Source organism: Xiphophorus hellerii, chromosome 12 (assembly GCF_003331165.1).
Source record: "Xiphophorus hellerii strain 12219 chromosome 12, Xiphophorus_hellerii-4.1, whole genome shotgun sequence".
Lineage (NCBI taxonomy): Eukaryota > Metazoa > Chordata > Actinopteri > Cyprinodontiformes > Poeciliidae > Xiphophorus > Xiphophorus hellerii.
In genome coordinates, this window is record NC_045683.1 from 11,617,000 (window position 1) to 11,636,608 (window position 19,609).

The following is a 19,609-nucleotide window of genomic DNA, read 5'->3' on the forward strand; positions in this document are numbered from 1 at the left end:
TATTGTTTATCATAATTAACTAGATACACATGATAATATTGTCTATGCAAGCTATTATTCTTACTAGAAAAAAATAAAAGTGATGTGTGTTTGTTTAAGCTACACTCAATCAATATTTTTTCAAAAGTGCCTTCTGTGGTTACCTTTGCAAATCAATAAAATTACATCTTTGCCTACGGTGGTTCTTTACAATATAGCTCAAACACAATCAGATTCAGGAATGAACAATTTCCTAGTTCTCTCAGAGTTTCTAAATTGGATTGAAAACTGAACTTCAACTGAACAATTGAACACAAAGACATGCATTGTTCCAAACCAAGCTACTATAGCTTTGGCTGTTAAGTTTAGAGTCACAGTCCTGCTGGAAGATGAAACCTATGGAGTGAAAAGATGCTTACACGAGTTACAAATCCAGTATTACACATGCACAGATATTTTTACACACGCAGAGGTATTTTGAGACTAATTTCACTCCACAGAAACCCCTCTCTCCAGCCTTTTGGCTAATTCTTGTAAATTCACAGAAATGTTATTTAATGTGCATTCCCCCTACCCGATAAATTAAATCTAAAATCTTTTACGACTATTTAGAGGTGTCAGAGTAAAGGGGGAATAATACACACAGCCATATTGTTCTGCACTTTGCACTGTCACATCATCTGTACTTTGCCATAATTGGACCTGCTGCTACTTCTTTGGTGTGGTTGAGTGCCTTTAGTTAATTTAGTTGTATATATTGTTATTATTATTATTGTGTGTTTGCTTATTTTTACTGTATATATTTGACCTTTTGCACGGGAGCTGCAATGGAAATTTCGTTGAATTCTGTTCAATGACAATAAATGCTATCTATCTATCTATCTATCTATATGCAAACCAAACAATTTCAGATTTTTACTTTGTTAAAAATAAAGAAAAACATACACTACATTTTTGTTGGCCTTTCAATAAAATCTCAATAAAATACACATTTGTGGATGTGGCAATGGCAAAACAATATTTATTGTTATGTTTTTCCACGACAACTCCTTCTTTTTACAGAGTAATACCTTTAAGTTATTCAATATGAATGGATAGTATATAAAAAGATATTAACAGTTCATAGTATAGCTTAGCTTATGCATAAAAATACTAGCAGCTCTAACTTTATTACAATAATTTATTGGATTTGAAGCTTGTTTGAGATGCAATAGCTCGTAAATAGGGCATCTTAAAATTTTGTTTTCAGTCTTTGTTTTGAATTAATTGTGTAGAGTATGGACTTTTAGTAAAGTCAGTATTCTACCGGCATTTAGCTCAGGAATAAAACTGTTAATGTCCATTTATCATCGTCTATATGCGAGATGAAACTTTGGCCTCGTTTGGATTTCCAAATCGCCCTCGTCGGCTTCCTTCGCTCTGCCCTCTCGGTGCGGAAGTGTTATCCTGCAGAGCAGCAGCAGAGGCAGAGCTGCAAACTGTTTGGATAAACACCTCGGCGGGTCCCGTGCTGCTTCTCCGGCCCCTCCGTCTTCACCGTCGGGGCTGTCAGCGCTCACTTTGTCCGTATTTCGTAGCAGGACTATGCGGGCACCGTCCGGCGGAGTTCATTGAGAGCTGCTTCATGCTGAAAGCTACAGCTAAGTTAGCATCTGATGATGAGGATGGAGCTGCTTAGCCTACCAGAAAGCTCTTAGCTTCTGCCTTTTTCACTCTATATGAGGCAGAAACCGTGAGCTAAACTGGACTTATACCTGCAGAGAGTTCAGGTAAGTCACAGCCTCCAGGTTTACCGTGCTGTGTGTTTTTGTTTATGCTAATCAAAGAGCCACCTGTTCACTGTTTACATCCTTGTGTTTTCATTCGGCTGCAGCCAGACGAGGTAGTTTTTCTGTTAAAAAAAGCTCAACTTTATTGTGACATAAAGAGGTCCGCAATTAAATAGAAATTGTAGAAGTGATGTCTCTTATCAGAGAATAATGAAATACGCATGACTACAGGATACTGCTGTATTTCGGATGAAGTATGATTGGCTTCACTAACAAGGGCGAAACTAGTTTGGTATAATCATTAATGAAGTTGTTGACGCCAATAACGCTTGACAATACTGAGCATTCATTCAGCGCACCCTTATCAGCACCTTGATTTTTATTGACACACTCCTATACAAGTAGCTCTCAATAAATTCAAATATCATGGAATATTTTTGCGAAGCAATTAAACTCATAAATTCATCAAACACAGAGTAATATATTTCAATCATTTGTAGGAGTTAACTTTGATTTAATTTGGGCAATCAAACTCTGGGAGAACTTTACAATTTGACTCAAAATGTGTGTAATATTAAAATAAAAAATTGTTGCAGCATAGAGAAAAGACTCGATCCCCTGTTCGCCCCCTCAAAAAGGAAAAAAAAAAAAAACTTTTAATTTTCTATTAGAAGAATGAGGAGAATGAATGTAATGCTGCTTTGAGTGAAAAATCCATCACAGTGAAGCTGGTGATTGATTTATTGATAAATAAATAATAGTGGCAAGGGAATAGTTACTTGTTTTAAATGTTGTCTGACAGAGAAGGTGTTGCTCTTACATCAAGGTTGAGCTGTCTATATGTAATCCATGTATCACTGGGAACATTTAACATCATGTCTCCATTTTGTACCCAGTCTGTACAATTTCTTCTGTACTGGCATTTCACAACCACTTTATGCCCATGTGATTTTTATTTTCTTTAGCAATCAACTAATTTGATGAAATAAGGAGAATATTATTCCTAGAAATGCAGTTACAATAAAAGTAAATGTGTTTCTAATTGTCAGGAGTTTCCTTGAATCATCTATATGGGCCATCTTCTCTCCAAAAATGGTCTACGCCTGAAGAAGAGGACGCGCAAGTTAAATCACAGGAAGAAGAAGAAGAGGAACTGTTTTCTCCAGGGGCCTTGCATGCTCTGCTTCATCGTCCACAGCAACAGCAGTGGTCTCGACGACGACAGCGACCAGCTGGAAGCCGGTGTCAACGGCTGCCGTCACAACAGCATCGCTGGAATCAGCGTGCCGGGCGTAGGCGAAGTCGGCATCGGAGCGGCGGCAGCCTCGAAGCTCGCAGAGCGATACGCGGCTCTTGCATCGCCTGAGGACTGCTCCAAGTTTCTGCTGTCGCAAAGAGAACTTGCCATCTGGGAGGGCCAGGGGAGGAGTCTTTTGTCAGCCGTTCCTGCCAAACTGATTCCAGCACCGGTGCTTTTCCGGACGGCTGGTGTGTCTGTGACTGTGCCCATACCTGTGGCTGTGCCCGGCTGCACCAGCGAATACACAGAGATGGTAGGCATCGACTCTAAACTCTTTAGCTGCTGAAAACGCTTACAAAAAGTATTCAGACGCCTTGACTCTCATCACATTTTGTCAGAACACAGCTACACATTGTGTTTGAAAACACAAAAATTTCCAAACGTTTTTTTTCTTCTTCACCACTATGCACTTTGTTGGTCTATAACAGGGGTCTGCAGCCTCCAGAGCCGCAAGTGGCTCTTTGGCTCTTTTCCACAATGGCTCTTATAAACATAGGTAAAAAAATAATAAACTAGTTAAAGTTTTTAAATATAGATATGATAACAAATGCAAGTCTTAGCAGACTTTTTCATGGAACAATTGCATTAAATTTCAACAACAGAATGTCAACGAAAGTACCACCAACATTTTTTAATCTGCTTTTCTTGTCATTAGGTGGAATGACAAGATTCGTGACATTAGGTGGAATGTTGATTTAAAAAAAAAAAATCATAAAAATCAACATCCCTCAGAAGAAAATGTATTCAACTTCTTCTCACAAAAGTTTTATGCTTTTCTTTATTTTAAACCGCAGAAACTGTTTTATAAACAGCGTTTTTAAGAATGACGACACATTTCCTGCAGTAGATATTCATCCAAATTGGAAGTTGTTGCCTTTTCACAAGGTTATGTAACATTTGTAGATCTAAGCAAATTTTACTCAATTGAACCAAGGAAAAAAAATGTCTCTTTGGATTGTAAATGGTAAATAGCCTGTACAGGTTGGAGATTCCTGGTCTGTAACATAAAATCATAGTAAAATACTTTGTAACTTATGGCTAAATTATGACAAAATGTGGAAAAGTTAATCTTGTCTGGATGCTTATTTGAGGACAAGTAACTAAATATATTTATAAAATTTGTATGCAACAAAAAAATTACCGATTTAAAGTATTTCCTTTTTTATACATCTTATAATGAACAATTTTCATTCATTGTTGAAGTAGTTAAAAAGTCGAAAGAAGTATTGAAAGTACTTCAGTCAGTTTTTTATTTTAAAATGTAAAGTCAGCTGTATTAAAGCCTCAATACATCAAAAGTCCCTGATCAAAAAAGTTGTACTTGAACACACCGTGTAGACACTTGATAACTTGGCTGTGCCGTCTCAGTAGAGGACCTGATAGATCTGCCTGTGTCTCTGAATGCAGGTGTGCAAGAGGAAGTGCTCGGAGGTGCAGAGGTGCACCCCATGCAAGCAGCCGCGCTGTGCCTTTGCTGCTCCTGATGGAGTGGGAGCAGGAGGAGATGTAGGAGGAGCAGGGGATGCTGCTTCGAACTCTGAAACTGGTCACAGCCACCTTCCTATCTGCCCCATTCCCTCTTCCTCTTCCACCTCCACTTCCTCTTCCTCCTCTCCAGCGGACTGCTGCTGTGGGTTGACTCTTCATACCGAATCGCCCAACAGTTCAGAGTCGACCCCGTGCTGCCTGCATCACTATGATGACTGCCAGGCGAGGAGTTCTGATGCTGCTGAGCATCTAAGTATCAACCACCTGCCTTCCTCCATCCTTCTTAAGGTCAGTGAAGGGAATGCAACTCCCTACTACTTATATTTTTTTATTTGTATGCATTAGTAAACTAGAAATGTTTGCATTTCTTCTGCTCACAGGTGCTGTCCCACCTGACAGTGAAAGAGCGCTGTCTTTGTGCCTCTCTGGTTTGTAAGTATTGGAGGGATCTTTGCTTGGACTTTCAGTTCTGGAAGCAAATCGACCTCAGTGGCTTGCAACAAGTAAGAGACTATTTATTGATCATTACTCTTCATAAACATAACTCTTCATAAAGAAAACCTTTGCTTTAGATAATAGAAAATAAGACTGTCTTTTAAATGTATTTGTAAAATTTTTTTCTTGTTGTTCTTTAGGTCAACGATGATCTCCTTGTGAATATAGCATCTCGAAGGCAGAATGTGACTGAGATTAACATCTCAGATTGCAGGGGAGTCCATGATTATGGTGTGTCCTCTCTGGCCTCCCACTGTCCCGGTCTGCAGAAGTACACAGCTTACAGGTGCAAGCAGCTGGGTGACATCTCAGTGACAGCTTTGGCGACACACTGCCCTCTCCTGGTGAAGGTGCACGTGGGAAACCAGGATAAACTAACTGATGTGGCATTGAAGAAGGTGAGGCTTTTGTTCCAAGTGACGTTCAGTTTAGTTGTTGGTTCACAAAAGTTGCCAAATATTTTGATGCTTATTAATTTTTTTATTTTTGCCTTCAGTTGGGAGCAAACTGCAGGGAGTTGAGGGATTTCCACTTGGGTCAGTGCTATGGCATCACTGATGAAGGTATGATGGCATTGGCTCGAGGATGTCCAAAACTGCAGAGACTCTACTTGCAAGAGAACAAAATGGTGAGTTGAATACTTTTAATGTCATACAAATATTTATTCTTTTCTTCTTTACTTCATGCGAGGCGGTTTGGTTGTTGGACTGTCTTTTTGTCGCATAGAAGCTCTTTCATAGCTTTCTTGATTTATTGGTCCTGTTGGCATTTATAGTGATAATGAGAAATTCATGTTTGATCAGGGAGAGAATTCTCAACTTTCAATCAAAACAGCAAATTAAAGGCTTTTCATGCAGAAACTACATGATGCATTGATCTGTTTGTGTCTGGTTCAGATGTCCATCTGGCCTACACATCTGGCTGTTGTTTTAACCTTTACACTACTTACTTTAGGAGAGAAACCCAAAACTGTAAAGAATAAGACATCATATTCAGATTTGTGACATATGGAGTGACTTGAGGAAACATGGCCAGGAAGGTAGAATCCAGCTTGTATCTTTTATGTTCTATAATTATATCTGGAAGGTTTAAGATCATGGGATACATCCTATGGCTAAAGTGCTGAAATTTGTGTATTTCATATGCATTATTATATTTCCTTATTAGCACTTTGTGGGGTATTTAGGTCTTCCCTGTTTCCAATTGTAGTTTGACAAACTGATGTTAGAACAAAATGTTTCTATTTTCAGTGCCTCACAAAAGTATTCATTCACTTTGAATATTTCAAATCTGATCACGTTACAACCATACCTATGTGATTGGATCAACACAAAGAAGAAATGACTTGTGACAGATAAAAATGTGAAAAGTGTGATGTGCATTTGTATTGAGCCCCCTTCATATGTATGTAACATAATGTCAGTATAAATCCAGGTGTTCTGGTTGGACCTCAGAGCTTTGTCACAGAACATTAGGGAACAAACAAGGGTGAAGGCTAAAACCTAATTCAGCTATAAATCAAAATGTAAAGCTTTAAGCTTTTCACAGAACACTGTTCAGTCTATTATCTTAAAACACAAAGAGTGTAGCACAACTATAAACCTACTAAGACGTACTGATGTACAGTTAGTGACAGTGATGTTGTCGATCGGCATTATAAACTAATGCCGATTGAGTATAAAAATGGTTCAGTCAGGGTTTAGACTGAAATCTAAATTGAGAATGAGTTGCAAGATTTATAAAAACCCTGTCTAGAGATGCTCTCCATCCAGTCCGAATGAGAAAAACAGGCAAACATTTCTGTCTCGTTTTCTGAGCAACACTGGGAGATGCCACAATATATCCAGATGTAATAATTTGTGAAACATTTTAAAAAGTGTGCAATACTTTTTTCCACAATTGTGTACCACTTTGTGTTTTTATATTGAAAAACATGAAGACATTTTTTTAAGGCGCATAAATATTACAGTATTTATATAGTATACAAAAATTTAACTGTATTAAAACTATTAGGAGGAATAATAATTTGTCTACCTGCGCTAAACCACCACCAGATGGCGCTGTTTTCTGTAAGCAGCTGGTAAGGTCTTTCTCCTTAAATTGCCACGTATACCATAGTCTGGTTCTCTATCATTTCACAATCTTGAGAGACATTTTTGTATTTAATATCTGATATTGGACTCAGATGCAGACACAAACTGTGCAGAAAACCATTTTGTATACTCTCATTACAATTTCAATGGTCCATTTCAGCCCCTCATTATGTGGGTGCTCTTTGTTTCACAAATGAATTCCAGTGAATATTTCTTTAGAGTCCATGAGTAATGGTGACCTTGATGAATTAGTCCACTTGAAATTGTTAAGAATTGCTCGGTTTTTTAAAACCCCATTCATCAGCTTAATAGCAAATGAAATTAGCGATTAAAGCCAGGTGAGAGATTAATATTGCTGCTGATAACATTTCAGCAGAGGTATATTGATTTCAGATGAGGATATTTAAGATGTGCAGGGGTTGCAGTTATTTAGTGTCTCGTCATTAGGGCAGAGAGAAATAGCCCATATAGCTCATATGGGAATTATGTCCAGGGAAGTGGTTGTATGGCCTACAAATGACATTAAATTGCCAGGAGTTAAGAAGACAGAGAAGCCGGTTATTTTCTCCAACAGCTTTCAAGACAACTTAAGGTTTTTTGTGAAATTGCTGATTTTTACTGCTCTGTGTGCAAGTGGTTGTAATTGCTCTCTGAATGAGCGTGGGTCCTTTGAGATCCACAAACGTGCATGAATATTTCCTGTATTATTTGTGTGATTTCAACATAAAATGAAACAGCAAAGAGGTAATTTAGGGTCCTATTTCACAGTTAATGAAAGCTTTTTGGAGAAGATGAAAGTACTTTACATGATATGCGGTAGTTATAAAACCGTCTTAAGACAATCCTTTTTTGTCTTGCATGTTCTGTGTCTGTTTACCATAATCAGTCACAGAGGAAGATGAGTTTTTCGCTCACTTTGATCTGCCCCAAAAATGCAATAATTGAACCCCCTTTAGGATGTTTCTGTGTGGTCTTTTATTTCCCCTCTCAACTTTTTCTTCATTTTATCTCTCTCTTCTTCCTTACATGTTGTGAATTTATTTATATTCTTGAGGCTTTGTTTGATCTGCATTAAGACCATGTCAAGCTTTTCACAGGAAGAGCAAGAAGCGCCATCTCCCTGAAAAAGCTGGGTTCTTTTTAATGATGTTTTAAAACCCTGTGTGTATCAGTGGATGTTTCTGCTGATTCCGTCTCTTGTGGTGTTCCTCCAGGATGCTTCTTAGGTCCGTTGTCATTAAATTTGTTTTTGTGGCTAATTTTTTTGCCTATTTTTAGAAATACTATAATTCACAACTTTGCTGATTTTATTCAGGTGTCTATATTTAAGTTAGAGAAGAAGTTTTATTTATATAGCACTTTTTCAGCAACAAGGCAGTTCAAAGGGCTTTCCATGAATTAGAAGAAAATCAAAAATAACACAAGCACAATAAAAGAAAAAAACAAGCACAGCAAAAGAAAAACTACACTTTGTTCTGGGTTGCTAAGTATATAGTATTTTCTAAGTTTGTTCTAGATTAGTAAAGTATAAAGCTAAATGTTGGTTCTTGTTCTGGGTTGTTAAGTTCTCCACAATTTATAAACTAACAGGAGTTTCTGCTCCGATATTAAAAGCATAAAGCTAAATGTTGGTCTAAAATAATATGTACTCCACAATTTATAAACTAACAGGAATAAATTATTTTAAAAGCGGAGATGAAGACAAATATCTTGTTTGTGTGCAGGGACTTGGTAAATATAACTGATTCTTTTTCTGAAGTTACACACAAGAATATCTGGATGAAGTTACCTTTTTGGGGCCTGGCATAGCAAAGCATAGGAGAGCATTGAAATGCCTTGCGAAGCCTCCTATTTGCATGGAACATACCTGTTACTCTACACCTAAAAATAGCTGCCGATTCCTTTCACGGTTAATGCAGCTCGTACCACTATCTGCACCCCCACAATATGTATAGGCGGCTGGATCTCGGCATGCAGGTTTTTAATAATGTTGGCATTTCGAGTAACCATGGCGATGCAATTGGTGGAAAAATAGAGCCAAATTCAAATCAAAACAAATTTTAAACTGACCCTCTTTTGACTCAAAAAAGAGATAGAATTTTGTCTCCCCCTCTGTGTCTCACTCACACACGACAGTTTTACACTGAGGAGAGCTGAGATGTAGAGAACTGCAGAGATGGCGGAACCCTCAGTTCCTACAGAGGAGGGCAGAGTTAGAACTACAGACGCCACCTTGGCGGAACACTTACTACAGACAAGTATATATGTTTCATAATATATTTACCAATAATGACAAAAAAAAAAAAAAACTTTTCTGAAAAATTCACCAACTGCACAATTCTTGTTAAATAGTGTAAAATAAGTTGTCGTTCAAAGGAGCAGAAGAAATCTTATGTTTTTTCAACAATAATAATATTTGTTGTTAATCTGTTGCTAAGAGATGAGTGCGTTTTCTGGTAATCAAGTGCCACGAAGTATAAATCAGATTTTTACAATTGTTTTGAATGTTGGTTTTATAATATACTCGCCACCAGTGACCAAAAAAACCTCAAAAGATTTTCACTTTTCTGCCAAATTCATCAACTGCGCAATTCTTGTTGAGTAGTATAAGATAAACAGTACTTCAAAAGAGCTTATGTTTTATAAACAATAATTAATATGGTGTTTCAGATATGAGAGTTTTTTCGTGGTAACGAACTGCCACGAAGTATGAATCAGATTTTTACTTTTGTGTTGAATGTCTGTTTTATAATATGTTCACCACCAATGACAAAAACAAAACATTTTCACTTTTTTTGAAAAATTCACCAACTGCACAATTCTTGTTAAGTAGTATAAGATAAGCAGTATTTCAAAAGGGCAGAAGAAATCTTATGTTTTTTGAACAATAACAATATTTGTTGTTATTCTGTTGCTAAGAGATGAGTGTGTTTTCTGGTAACCTAGTGCCATCTGGTTTTTACTTTTGCAAAATTTACCAACTGTAAATTTCTTGTGTTTAAGCAGATAAACAGTGTTTCAAAAGAGCTTATATTTTATGAACAATAATATTACTTATTAATTTGGTATTAAGAGATGAGCTTGTTATTTCTGGTAATGAACTGCCACAAAGTATAAATCAGATTTTTACTTTTCCGTAGAATGTTTTATAATATATTCACCAGATATGACAAAAAAAAAAAAAAAAAAAAAGAAAAATCACTTTTCTGCCAAATTCACCAACTGCACAATTCTTAGGTAGTGTAAGATAAGTAGTATTTCAAAAGTGCAGAAGAAATCTTACGTTCTTTGAACAATAACAATATTGTTAATCTGTTGCTAAGAGATGATCTTAGCTTTCTGGTAACCAAGTGCCATGAAGAAAAACATTAGATTTTTACTATTTGCAAAATTTACCAGCTGTATATTTCTTGTGTCTAAGCAGATAAGAAGTATTTCAAAAGAGCTTATGTTTTACAAACAATAATTAATTTGATGTTGAGATGAACGTTTTTTTCTGGTGGCGAACTGCCACGAAGTATAAATGAGATTTTTACTTTTGTTTTGAATATTGGTTTTATAATATATTCACCACCAATGACTAAAAAAAAAAGAGAAAAAAATTCATTTTTCTAACAAATTTACCAACTACGCAATTCTTTTTAAGTAGTATAAGATAAACAGTATTTCAAAATATTTGCTATTTTGCAATTACTTTTGCAAAAGTAAAAATCAGAAGGCAGTGCATTAACATTAGCACAAACATTGCTAGTGCAGTTACTGCCCACGTTGGCAGTAGTATTTTCCCTAAAATAAGCTTTTTAGCTATTATGTTTATTTATTAGCTCTGTTTAGCATACTGAATGGAGGAAGTCAATATAAGACAACATGCTAATTCTACCCCATATGTCACTGGCAGCATTTAGGCTAACATTAGCATTTTGGCTATAGTTAGCGCATACATTAATTTTAACATACTGAATGAAGTCCATGTTATTCAACATGCTTGTGACTCTCCACATGCTATTGAGTACATACAGTAGTAGCTTACTTTAGCATTCATGCCAATTTTTAGCATCAGAATGCTGGGTTCTGGCTCGTCTAAATTTCTTTAGAAATGTTTTTATCATGTTCTTCTCGTGAAAATAAGGTTGATGTGTTTCAGATTAGAAATGTTGATCTTTTCTCCTAATCTTCCAAGATAGTCATCTAGCATAAAATAGCTACCCTATCCAAAATGTGTTGTTTTATACTTCTTAGTGCAATTGCAGTATAATTAGAAGGCCTGTTAAACAATATTTATGCTTTTATTAGCATATAGCATAGCTTTTATAATAATCTGTTCATTATCCTCATTTTTACTTTACAGAGGGAAGCTAAGAGCGGCTCTATATATGTTTATGTGCCCTTTACAGCCGTAAAGAACCGAAGGCATGTTTAAACATGCTGTAAAAAAACAGTTTCATTTAAAATTTTTGGTAGAGCCACCATGATGTGCTTGTTGATTGGACTTATTTTTCTTAGTGTGGGAGTGATTGGCAAACCTGACAATCCAAAGATTCTGGTCACGAGCTGATGTCTCAGTGCACGTCTGCTGGCAACCTGTTCAAGGTGAACCCTGCCCTTTGCACACTGACTCCTGGGGAGGTACCAGCTACCCAAGTGAGAACTAATTGTAGGAAATGCGTGGATGGATTTGTATGTAGTATTGAAAACTTCTCCACACAGACTCTTGAGTTTGTTTACTGTTGGCAAACTGATGCTTGCTCATTCACCTCGTTAGCCAAGGGCCAGATCTGCCCAGGGCAATGGATAACCTTGGGCTAAAAGTGCTGAGTGAAAAGCAGGTGAATTTGGTGTTTCAGCACCCGTTTTTCTTTTCTTTTGACATCCGACCTGCATTGTTTTCTGGGCATTCATCCAATATTTCTGCCAGAGTTGGTTATAGCACGCCAGTTGTATTTCAAGGCTTTTTTTCACATCCTGAAGTGTTTTCTTTTTACTCTCATTCATTCATTTTTCTCCCGCTACCTTGAAGGGCAGAGGCTATGAGAATAGCAAATTCCCTTTTTCCTCGTCTTACTTCAATTTGGTGTAGGGAGGAAAGACAGCCTCGAAATTTCAACTCTCTGCTCTGTCAGTTATTTTTTTTTAGACTAACCGGTGGAGGAAATGGAGAAAACTCTTGTTACCCATTCCTCCACTGTTGGGAACTTTACTGAATGCAATTTTCTTTCTCTTAAAAGCACTATAATTTAGTAACAATTCTGCTGCTGAAGCACTTTTTCACTCTTCTTTTTTCCAGGCTTTTTAAGGAATCTTATCTGTTCTCCTGTCCTGTTGAATTTAACGAGTGCTGCCTTCATTTTCCTGCGGTGTGACGGGAATATTTTCCCACAGGCTCATCTCAAAGACACTTTGCCTACCTAGGCTTGTGATTATTTACAGCTTTAATTAATTAAAGGTTTGGAAATGTTGGTGGAATTAGAGATGACGTAACATAAATTATTGTGTGCCCTCAATTTGGGTGCAGCTTCTTCTTTGAAAGTCATTTAGTGTGTCCCCAGCTTCAGATTGTACATGCAGAGGCTGCAATAGATTTTGAAAAGACTTGGAGTTTAGACTGGTGGTTTTAGCAGATTGTTGTGGACCTTCTGCTGGATCACAAGCTACAGCATTTTTAAGACCAGCAAAAACCCACTGGGTGCATCAAACTCTGACGGTAACTCTACATTTTGATGGCACAAACATCTTAGCAGAAGGCAGTAATAAAGATATTCTCATAATTTGGATAAGTTATATTTCTGTTGCACTCCATCATAAAATGAAAGAGACGCAATTTAAAATATGTTAATTTTAATCTATAATTGGTGTTAATGTTGTCTGTATTTTTTATTTTTTTTGCAAGATTAATGTTGCGCATTTGTTACCTTTTTTTTATATCTGAAGTTGAGTGTGTGGTTTGGATGGATTTTGATTTCAGTTGAGAAATTGAATTTTTAAAAAATCTTAACATACAATATAATGTTTGGCTGGACTGTGTAAATAAACATTTAGATTTTATAAAAGAATGATTTATTCTATTTAGAAAATAGAACACACATCATTCATTCATTCCACCCAATGATTTGAAGATCATATATTTAAAGCCTGACCACAGTAGGACTTGGTTCCATTAATGTTCGTATAAACTTTTATCTACTTCTGCAGAAAGTAAAAAAAAAAATAAAAAAAATCCTCCAAAACTAAAAAATTTGGAAATTTGAGTATGGAAAAGTATGGGCTAAAGAAAAAAAGGACAAAAATGTGTCTGAACCCTGGAAGTAATGGATGTCAGTGTGAACAGTGTTTCTTGGCTACATGTCAGTGAACGAACCTTCATCTCCAGCTCTGATTTCGCTGTCTAATGTCTCAGCTGTTTGGTTTTTCCTGGCTGCAGGAACGGCTGCACGGTTCCACATGTTCAATTAGAGTTAATCAAGCTGAAATGTATATTGACAGAAGCAGATGCAGTTAACTAGATTTGAGCGAAATCAAAGACTAAGGACTTGATAATGATGGCTGTGTGTTATTATGGGATAGACCTTTTGACAGGAAACAACAGACAGATTTGGAAAAATAAAATCTGAAGGCAAGACTCTAATTGGATTTGGATTTTCCCCTGGAAACTGTTGATATGTTGGACTGTGACTGCAGATAAATAGAATCATAATTATCCAGACACACAAAACAATGCATTGTTCTTCTCTCCAATTCCCATCCCATCTTCTCAGGCAGCCATTTAGACCATTCAGGATGTTTAATGTCAGAAGCTGCATGATGTATTTTGTCAGTATCCCTGCTAATGGCACTGGATTATATCTGTCAGATTGAGGAAAAGTTCCAGAATTTCCATGCTTTTATGTCGTCAAGAAGTCTCACTATTTTTCTTCCTCCACATAGTTATCCTTCACTCCTTTTCTCTATTTGTCTGGGTTGATTTTGGAAAAATCTTCACCATTTTTACATCGAAGCTGGAAGAAATCATTGGAGGATTGCTAATATATTTTATCCATTTGTATATTTTTCATACCTACAGGAGTGTTTGACAAATGGTTCAAGGGTAGCTAACAAAACCCCCTTGAATTTATGATCATTATCTAAAACTTTATCGCTACTGCATATACAAAAATAAGGTAAAATTGTGGACATATTTAAAGAAGTGTTCTACTTTGCTGTTTGCTTTCCTTGAAAATCTGTCTGGATTTTGAAAAAGTCTGGACTTTTTCCTTGGATGGAAATGCTGCATACACTCTCTAGCCATTCTATTATGTTCATTTGTTTTTGCTAGAGGATCAGAATAAGGTACAAAGAGGACTTAAGTGACTTGAATGCACCGTGGTTGTTGGTGCCAGGTGAACTTGTCGGAGTATTTCAGAAACTGCAGATCAGCCGGGATTTTGATTCCCAAGCATCTCTGAGGTTTAGAGAGAATTATCAAAAAAAGAGAAAAGGTCCATTGAGCAGCAGTTGTATATACAGAAATGCCTTAGTACCAGTCAAGAATAATTTAAACAGTCTAAATCATTAGACTGTTTAATCGTGACATGGTGAGCTTTGGTGACTCATGTCACAAAGCTCAAATCATCTCAGGTTGGTTTCTTTAACTTAATAAGTTTACTTTGCTCCAAATGGCTTCTGTAGTTAAACAACAAAAGATTATTCCTACAATGATGGCAGATTTTTCAACTTTTCTCAGAGAAAATGAGAAAGTATGAGATGTCTAATTTTCTTCAAAATCTTTTTAAAGTTAATTCTTGTATTGTTCTCATAAACCAGACCTTGTTAAAGTACAATAATTATGTATTGTGTCTCTTTTTGACAAATGTTTCCAAATTAGATTGGAGTGTATTTTTGTAAGCTTGCTTTCTAAATGGCTGGCTTAATTGTTTTCAGGATAAATTAATTGCAGCAATTTGCAACCAAAACACTCATTCAAACAACCATAATTATAAATTTTTACTATTTAATTTACCAAATAAATTAAAGGGTATTAAAAAAAAAGAACAGCGATGAGTGCTGTTGTCTCACAGCAAAGTGATTATGGGTCCAATTTTCTGCTGTGAGGATGGCGACTTTTCTTTGAGTTTGCATGTTCTTAAGGTGGCTTAAGAACATGTATGCTCGATTAACTGGTGGTTTGGAAGTGAGGACCGTCTGTTTAATGTGTACACTACCTGTCGCTCCACTAATCATTGGACCCTCTCGGGCAACCTGCACAAAAATCAAAAAATTTAATTGATTCCTCGGTCTAACCTTTAGATAAGTTAATAGGATAAAGTTTTATTTTATTTGGTGACCCCCACACATTTTAAAATGATTCTTTGTAACCTTTGCCGCTACTTACATTCTCAGTGGGTAGTCTTAAGTTACCAGCGTATTCCTGTCTCCAGTATCCTCCTCTTCACTGCTCTATTGAAGTGCCTCCATATTGATCTAGAGTCCCAAAAAGCTCCCTCTCTCTGTGTTTGTGTGTTCACGCCAGTAACTCTTCAGTCTTTTTTTTTTTTTACCATTTTTCGCTGGGAAGTAATCAGATGCATTAATGAGCACTGACTTCTGCTCGGACTGCCGGCTGCGCTCAGACACAGACTCTGTCGATAAGTTCGCTCTGCCGTCTGCAGAGGAACAAAAGAGGTTTGAGAGGCCAGAGAGAAAGAAAGGGAAGAAAGTGAAATGTGAGTCTGTGAAGCGTACCTGCAAAGAGATATTTCACCTTGCTACAGTTTTGTTTCGATATTAGTTACCCCAGGAGAGAAATTCTGCCTCAGCATTTGTTTTTTTTTGGTTCTGCAGTCTATCAATAATAGAGAATGAATTGCTTATAAAGAAGAAGAAAAGTAGAGGAAGGTTTGCTGACTGGGTCTGTTAAAAGTTTTAACCTTTTGGAAAGAAAGCAAAGTCGAGTGAAAGGCAGGCATTTCAAATCTTAGGCGAGTGACAGAATGCCAAAATTATGCCAGTTATACTTGGCAGGGAACAACGGAAAGCAGCTCAACTATTTAGGAAGACTGTTAGTCATGCTTTTCCAGTAAGAACATAGTGGGAGTAGATTTGTAATCAAATCGGTTTGGTTGAACAAAAGAAAAAAACAAAACAATTCTTGGTCTGGTTAAAAAAGAAAAAGAAAAAAAAAGTCCATACAAAAATATTTGTTTTTATACTTTTTTGTGCTTTAGAGAGTCTGCATTCAATGTTGGATAAACCAGCACAGTTGGTATAGATTTTATACTGGTACTGAACAGTGCTGATTCAATTTCAGCTTTATGGGGCTACTTGCTTTTTTTTAAACTGTCGGTTATTTAATTTATATTCAATTGTTCAACTCAAGAATCAAATTAGAAATAGAAATCTTAAAAAGTACAGACATTTGAAATAACCATTGTTTCGAAAGCCTGAGTCCGAAGCCCAATCACTGGATGATAAATAAGGGGAAATATCTGCTAAGTTCGAGTTTTTTTAAATATGTGCTGTAGGAGTGCTTGTCCTCATCAGTAGAGGGTGCTGTAGGACTGAATATGAATAACAGAAATACAGTCATGAGTTAGACAGGTCCACCAGGCAATTGAATGTTTTCCTAATAGTTAAGCCACTCTTTAATTATTCCAATTAAAAGTTTGCAAATCTTCAGCTTATTAATTAATTAAACAGTGGTGCAATTACCTTCTAGTTACATTTGTTTTCTTTTTTCTGTAACATTGTACCTACAAAGTATTGCAAATATTTTTTATTAGTGAAATTATTGTACCTGTTGATGCAAATGATTTAATATGAAACTCCCACATGATTTCTGTTTGCACTTTTCATCCCTATTTTGCCCCCACATGAAAATTTGAATACTGTAAAAATGAAAATATGCTTTGCCTCACACGTAAATGGGAACTCCGGATGACCTTTGCAATGGTAGTATGTAATCTCTTAGTGCCGGAGATGTAGCGGCACTCATCTCCATTACATTATCAAGCTTTTGCCTGCAGCAATCAGAGAGCCTGGGACGCTTGGAGTGACTGAGGCTTTCATAATGTATGCATTCTCACTTACTGTGGCAGAGCACTTGGCTGAAATGAAGTAAGAGATGTTGTGTATAGCTACGAAGAAGCCCGCTTTTCAGCTTTTGTGAAATTTGCCCAGGTCTCAGACTGTTGCCTTACAGGGGCACACAGACACTTTATTGTAAATCTGTAAAAAGGGCCGTTGGATGAAGATAATTGCAAAGTTAATTAAAACAAACTAATTGACCTTGCTTTTGTTCTATAAAACGTTCAAGTAAAAACAAATTAAATCTCATAAAGTTTTTTGGCTCAAAAGTTTTGCTCAACTAAAGTTTCTTACTGTTATTCTGACAGCAGCCCTTTAAACCTGAATACAGATTATTGTTGGCTTGTTTATAGACAAACAATAAAAATCAGCCTTGGCTGTCATCGTGCGTGTTTACTTTTGTTATTTAAAATGTTCGTCAAGCCCAATGTTCGTCTTTTGATAATAAAATTAAGAATACAACACATTGAAATGTTTCTAGAACAAATAGAAGTCTTTATTTTTGAGACAGAAGCAACAATTATAGAACAAAGTTACCAAAATACTAGACGCCCTCATGCTAACATTATCTGTAAGGTCTCAACAGTACTTAAGTTAATTTTGCAGAAAGCTACTAGTGTGACCTTGGTTGAGAGTGAATATCGGCAATAAATGTTTGCAATCTGGAAAAAAGGGACTAAAATGTGAAAATAGCTGATAGATTATCACAGTATGATGACCTTCAGTAAAAGTATCATAATTGTACAGTATTAATACAAAAAAGTTTTAAACCAAAATTTGTTGTAGTTTTCACCTTATTCTTGCCCAGAATATTACATGTTTTGTGAGTTTAGCCCAATTATAAAGAGCTAATTGCTGCACTGAGGCAGCAATGAGGCTGCTAAACGCTTCTAAAAACAACTTGTTGTTGATGACTTTTAGAAACTGTACCGTGCAAAAACAAGAAAACGGATCTTAATGACAAATGTAATGCTTGTTCTACTACAGATTAAGTGTGCATGAAGAACTCAACTCCTATAAAGCAAGAATTAAAATTAATTTTGAATGCAACGCTCTTCTGAATAAACTATTGAAGAGATCCTGTTTGACGTAAACATCTGCAAAGGTGTGTGGGTACAGCAGTGCAGGTGGCCCATGAACTGTTTACATACTTCATCTCTGTTCTAGTTTTGAATCCCAGATTGCAGCAGTAAGTGCTCTTCTCCATATTGCATTTATTGTAGGAAATATTTACATCTGTGTAATTATGGCAAGTGTTTCTGGATTAATCAAAACGGTGAAGTATTTCTAGCCATTGCTTTACTTGCTGTGAGTTTCCAACCTCTTGAATATGTTTGGATTTATGAGAGAGATGAAAAACGAGGCTATCAAATATTGAGCTGCTGAAATTAAATATGCTAAAAAATGTAAAAACATTTAGTTCCCAGAGGCAGCAGCTATTTAATGCTGAAGTCTTTTGTGAAAATTTAACTGCATTTATTTTTTTTATCTAGAATAAACAACAAATTTCACCTCAAAGCACTTTACAAGACATAAAGTTCCAATTCATTTCTAATGTGTAAAATCCAACTTGTTGCAAATTCAATTAAAATCAGTTCATTTCATTCCAACATGACTCATTCAGTCCAGTTCACTCCAAACAAAATACAGTGCAGTCAAATTCAGTTGTTTATTAAAAAAGCAAGTTGGGAAAAGGACTGTCTGTCTAAAGAAGGGCTACATTTATCAGGACGAAACCTTCAGCAGTATGGACATTAATCTGCAGCTGAGAACTAAGAGGACTGAAAAGGAGTGAAATAAAAAAGTACTTTCCAGTGTCCAGTTAAAGGCAGCAGAAGTTCTGTGCAGGACAGAACCCCATAAAAAAAGAGGATCAGAAGTAAGGAGTACCTTCTATGTAATTAAAAACAGAGCATATGGTTTCTACTATTTTAACTAAATGCAGATGGTGGATAGAATGTAACCGAATGCACTAATGCTCTAAAATTATTACTCTATCAACAAATCTAAACAAAATGTATTGTTAGTTAAGAGAGTAGATGTAGTCGGACATTTTTATGCTTCTCTCCTTTGGCTACTATGTCTAAAAAACGTTTTAAGTTGAAGTACAGTTGAAACAGCTCTAAACTTGATATTTTAATGGCTGACCCACCTTTAGCTTGCAGTAAATCGAAAGGTTTATGGCAGCAAAAGTAAGAGCAAGTGATTTTCTGGCCACAAAAAGTCATTGAAAAATGTGGCAGTCATTTAGATTTTCCAGTGAACCAGTGCCGCACTCTGACTGGACTACATTTACCTTTGACTGCCTCCAGAAAGCAGCAACAGCCTCTGACGCTCAGCCAACAGGGATGTCACTATGATATATGGTCCTTTCAGACACCTTGCTCATGCCTTACACTTCTTAATCTCTTCGCACCTTTTTCTTACGC

The 19,609-nt window shown here is 36.4% G+C and overlaps 1 protein-coding gene across 1 annotated transcript in view; it reads left to right on the forward strand.

Moving 5' to 3' along the window:
* The first annotated feature begins 1,389 nt into the window (after positions 1-1,389).
* Positions 1,390-19,609, forward strand: part of fbxl17 (F-box and leucine-rich repeat protein 17) — a 255,864-nt gene continuing 237,644 nt past the window's right edge. The window contains exons 1-6 of the mRNA XM_032578944.1: positions 1,390-1,748; positions 2,798-3,301; positions 4,456-4,824; positions 4,917-5,039; positions 5,172-5,429; positions 5,528-5,659. Of these exons, the coding sequence (XP_032434835.1) occupies positions 2,819-3,301; positions 4,456-4,824; positions 4,917-5,039; positions 5,172-5,429; positions 5,528-5,659 (1,365 nt within the window). The 5' untranslated portion in view covers positions 1,390-1,748; positions 2,798-2,818. The remainder of the gene's footprint in view (positions 1,749-2,797; positions 3,302-4,455; positions 4,825-4,916; positions 5,040-5,171; positions 5,430-5,527; positions 5,660-19,609) is intronic.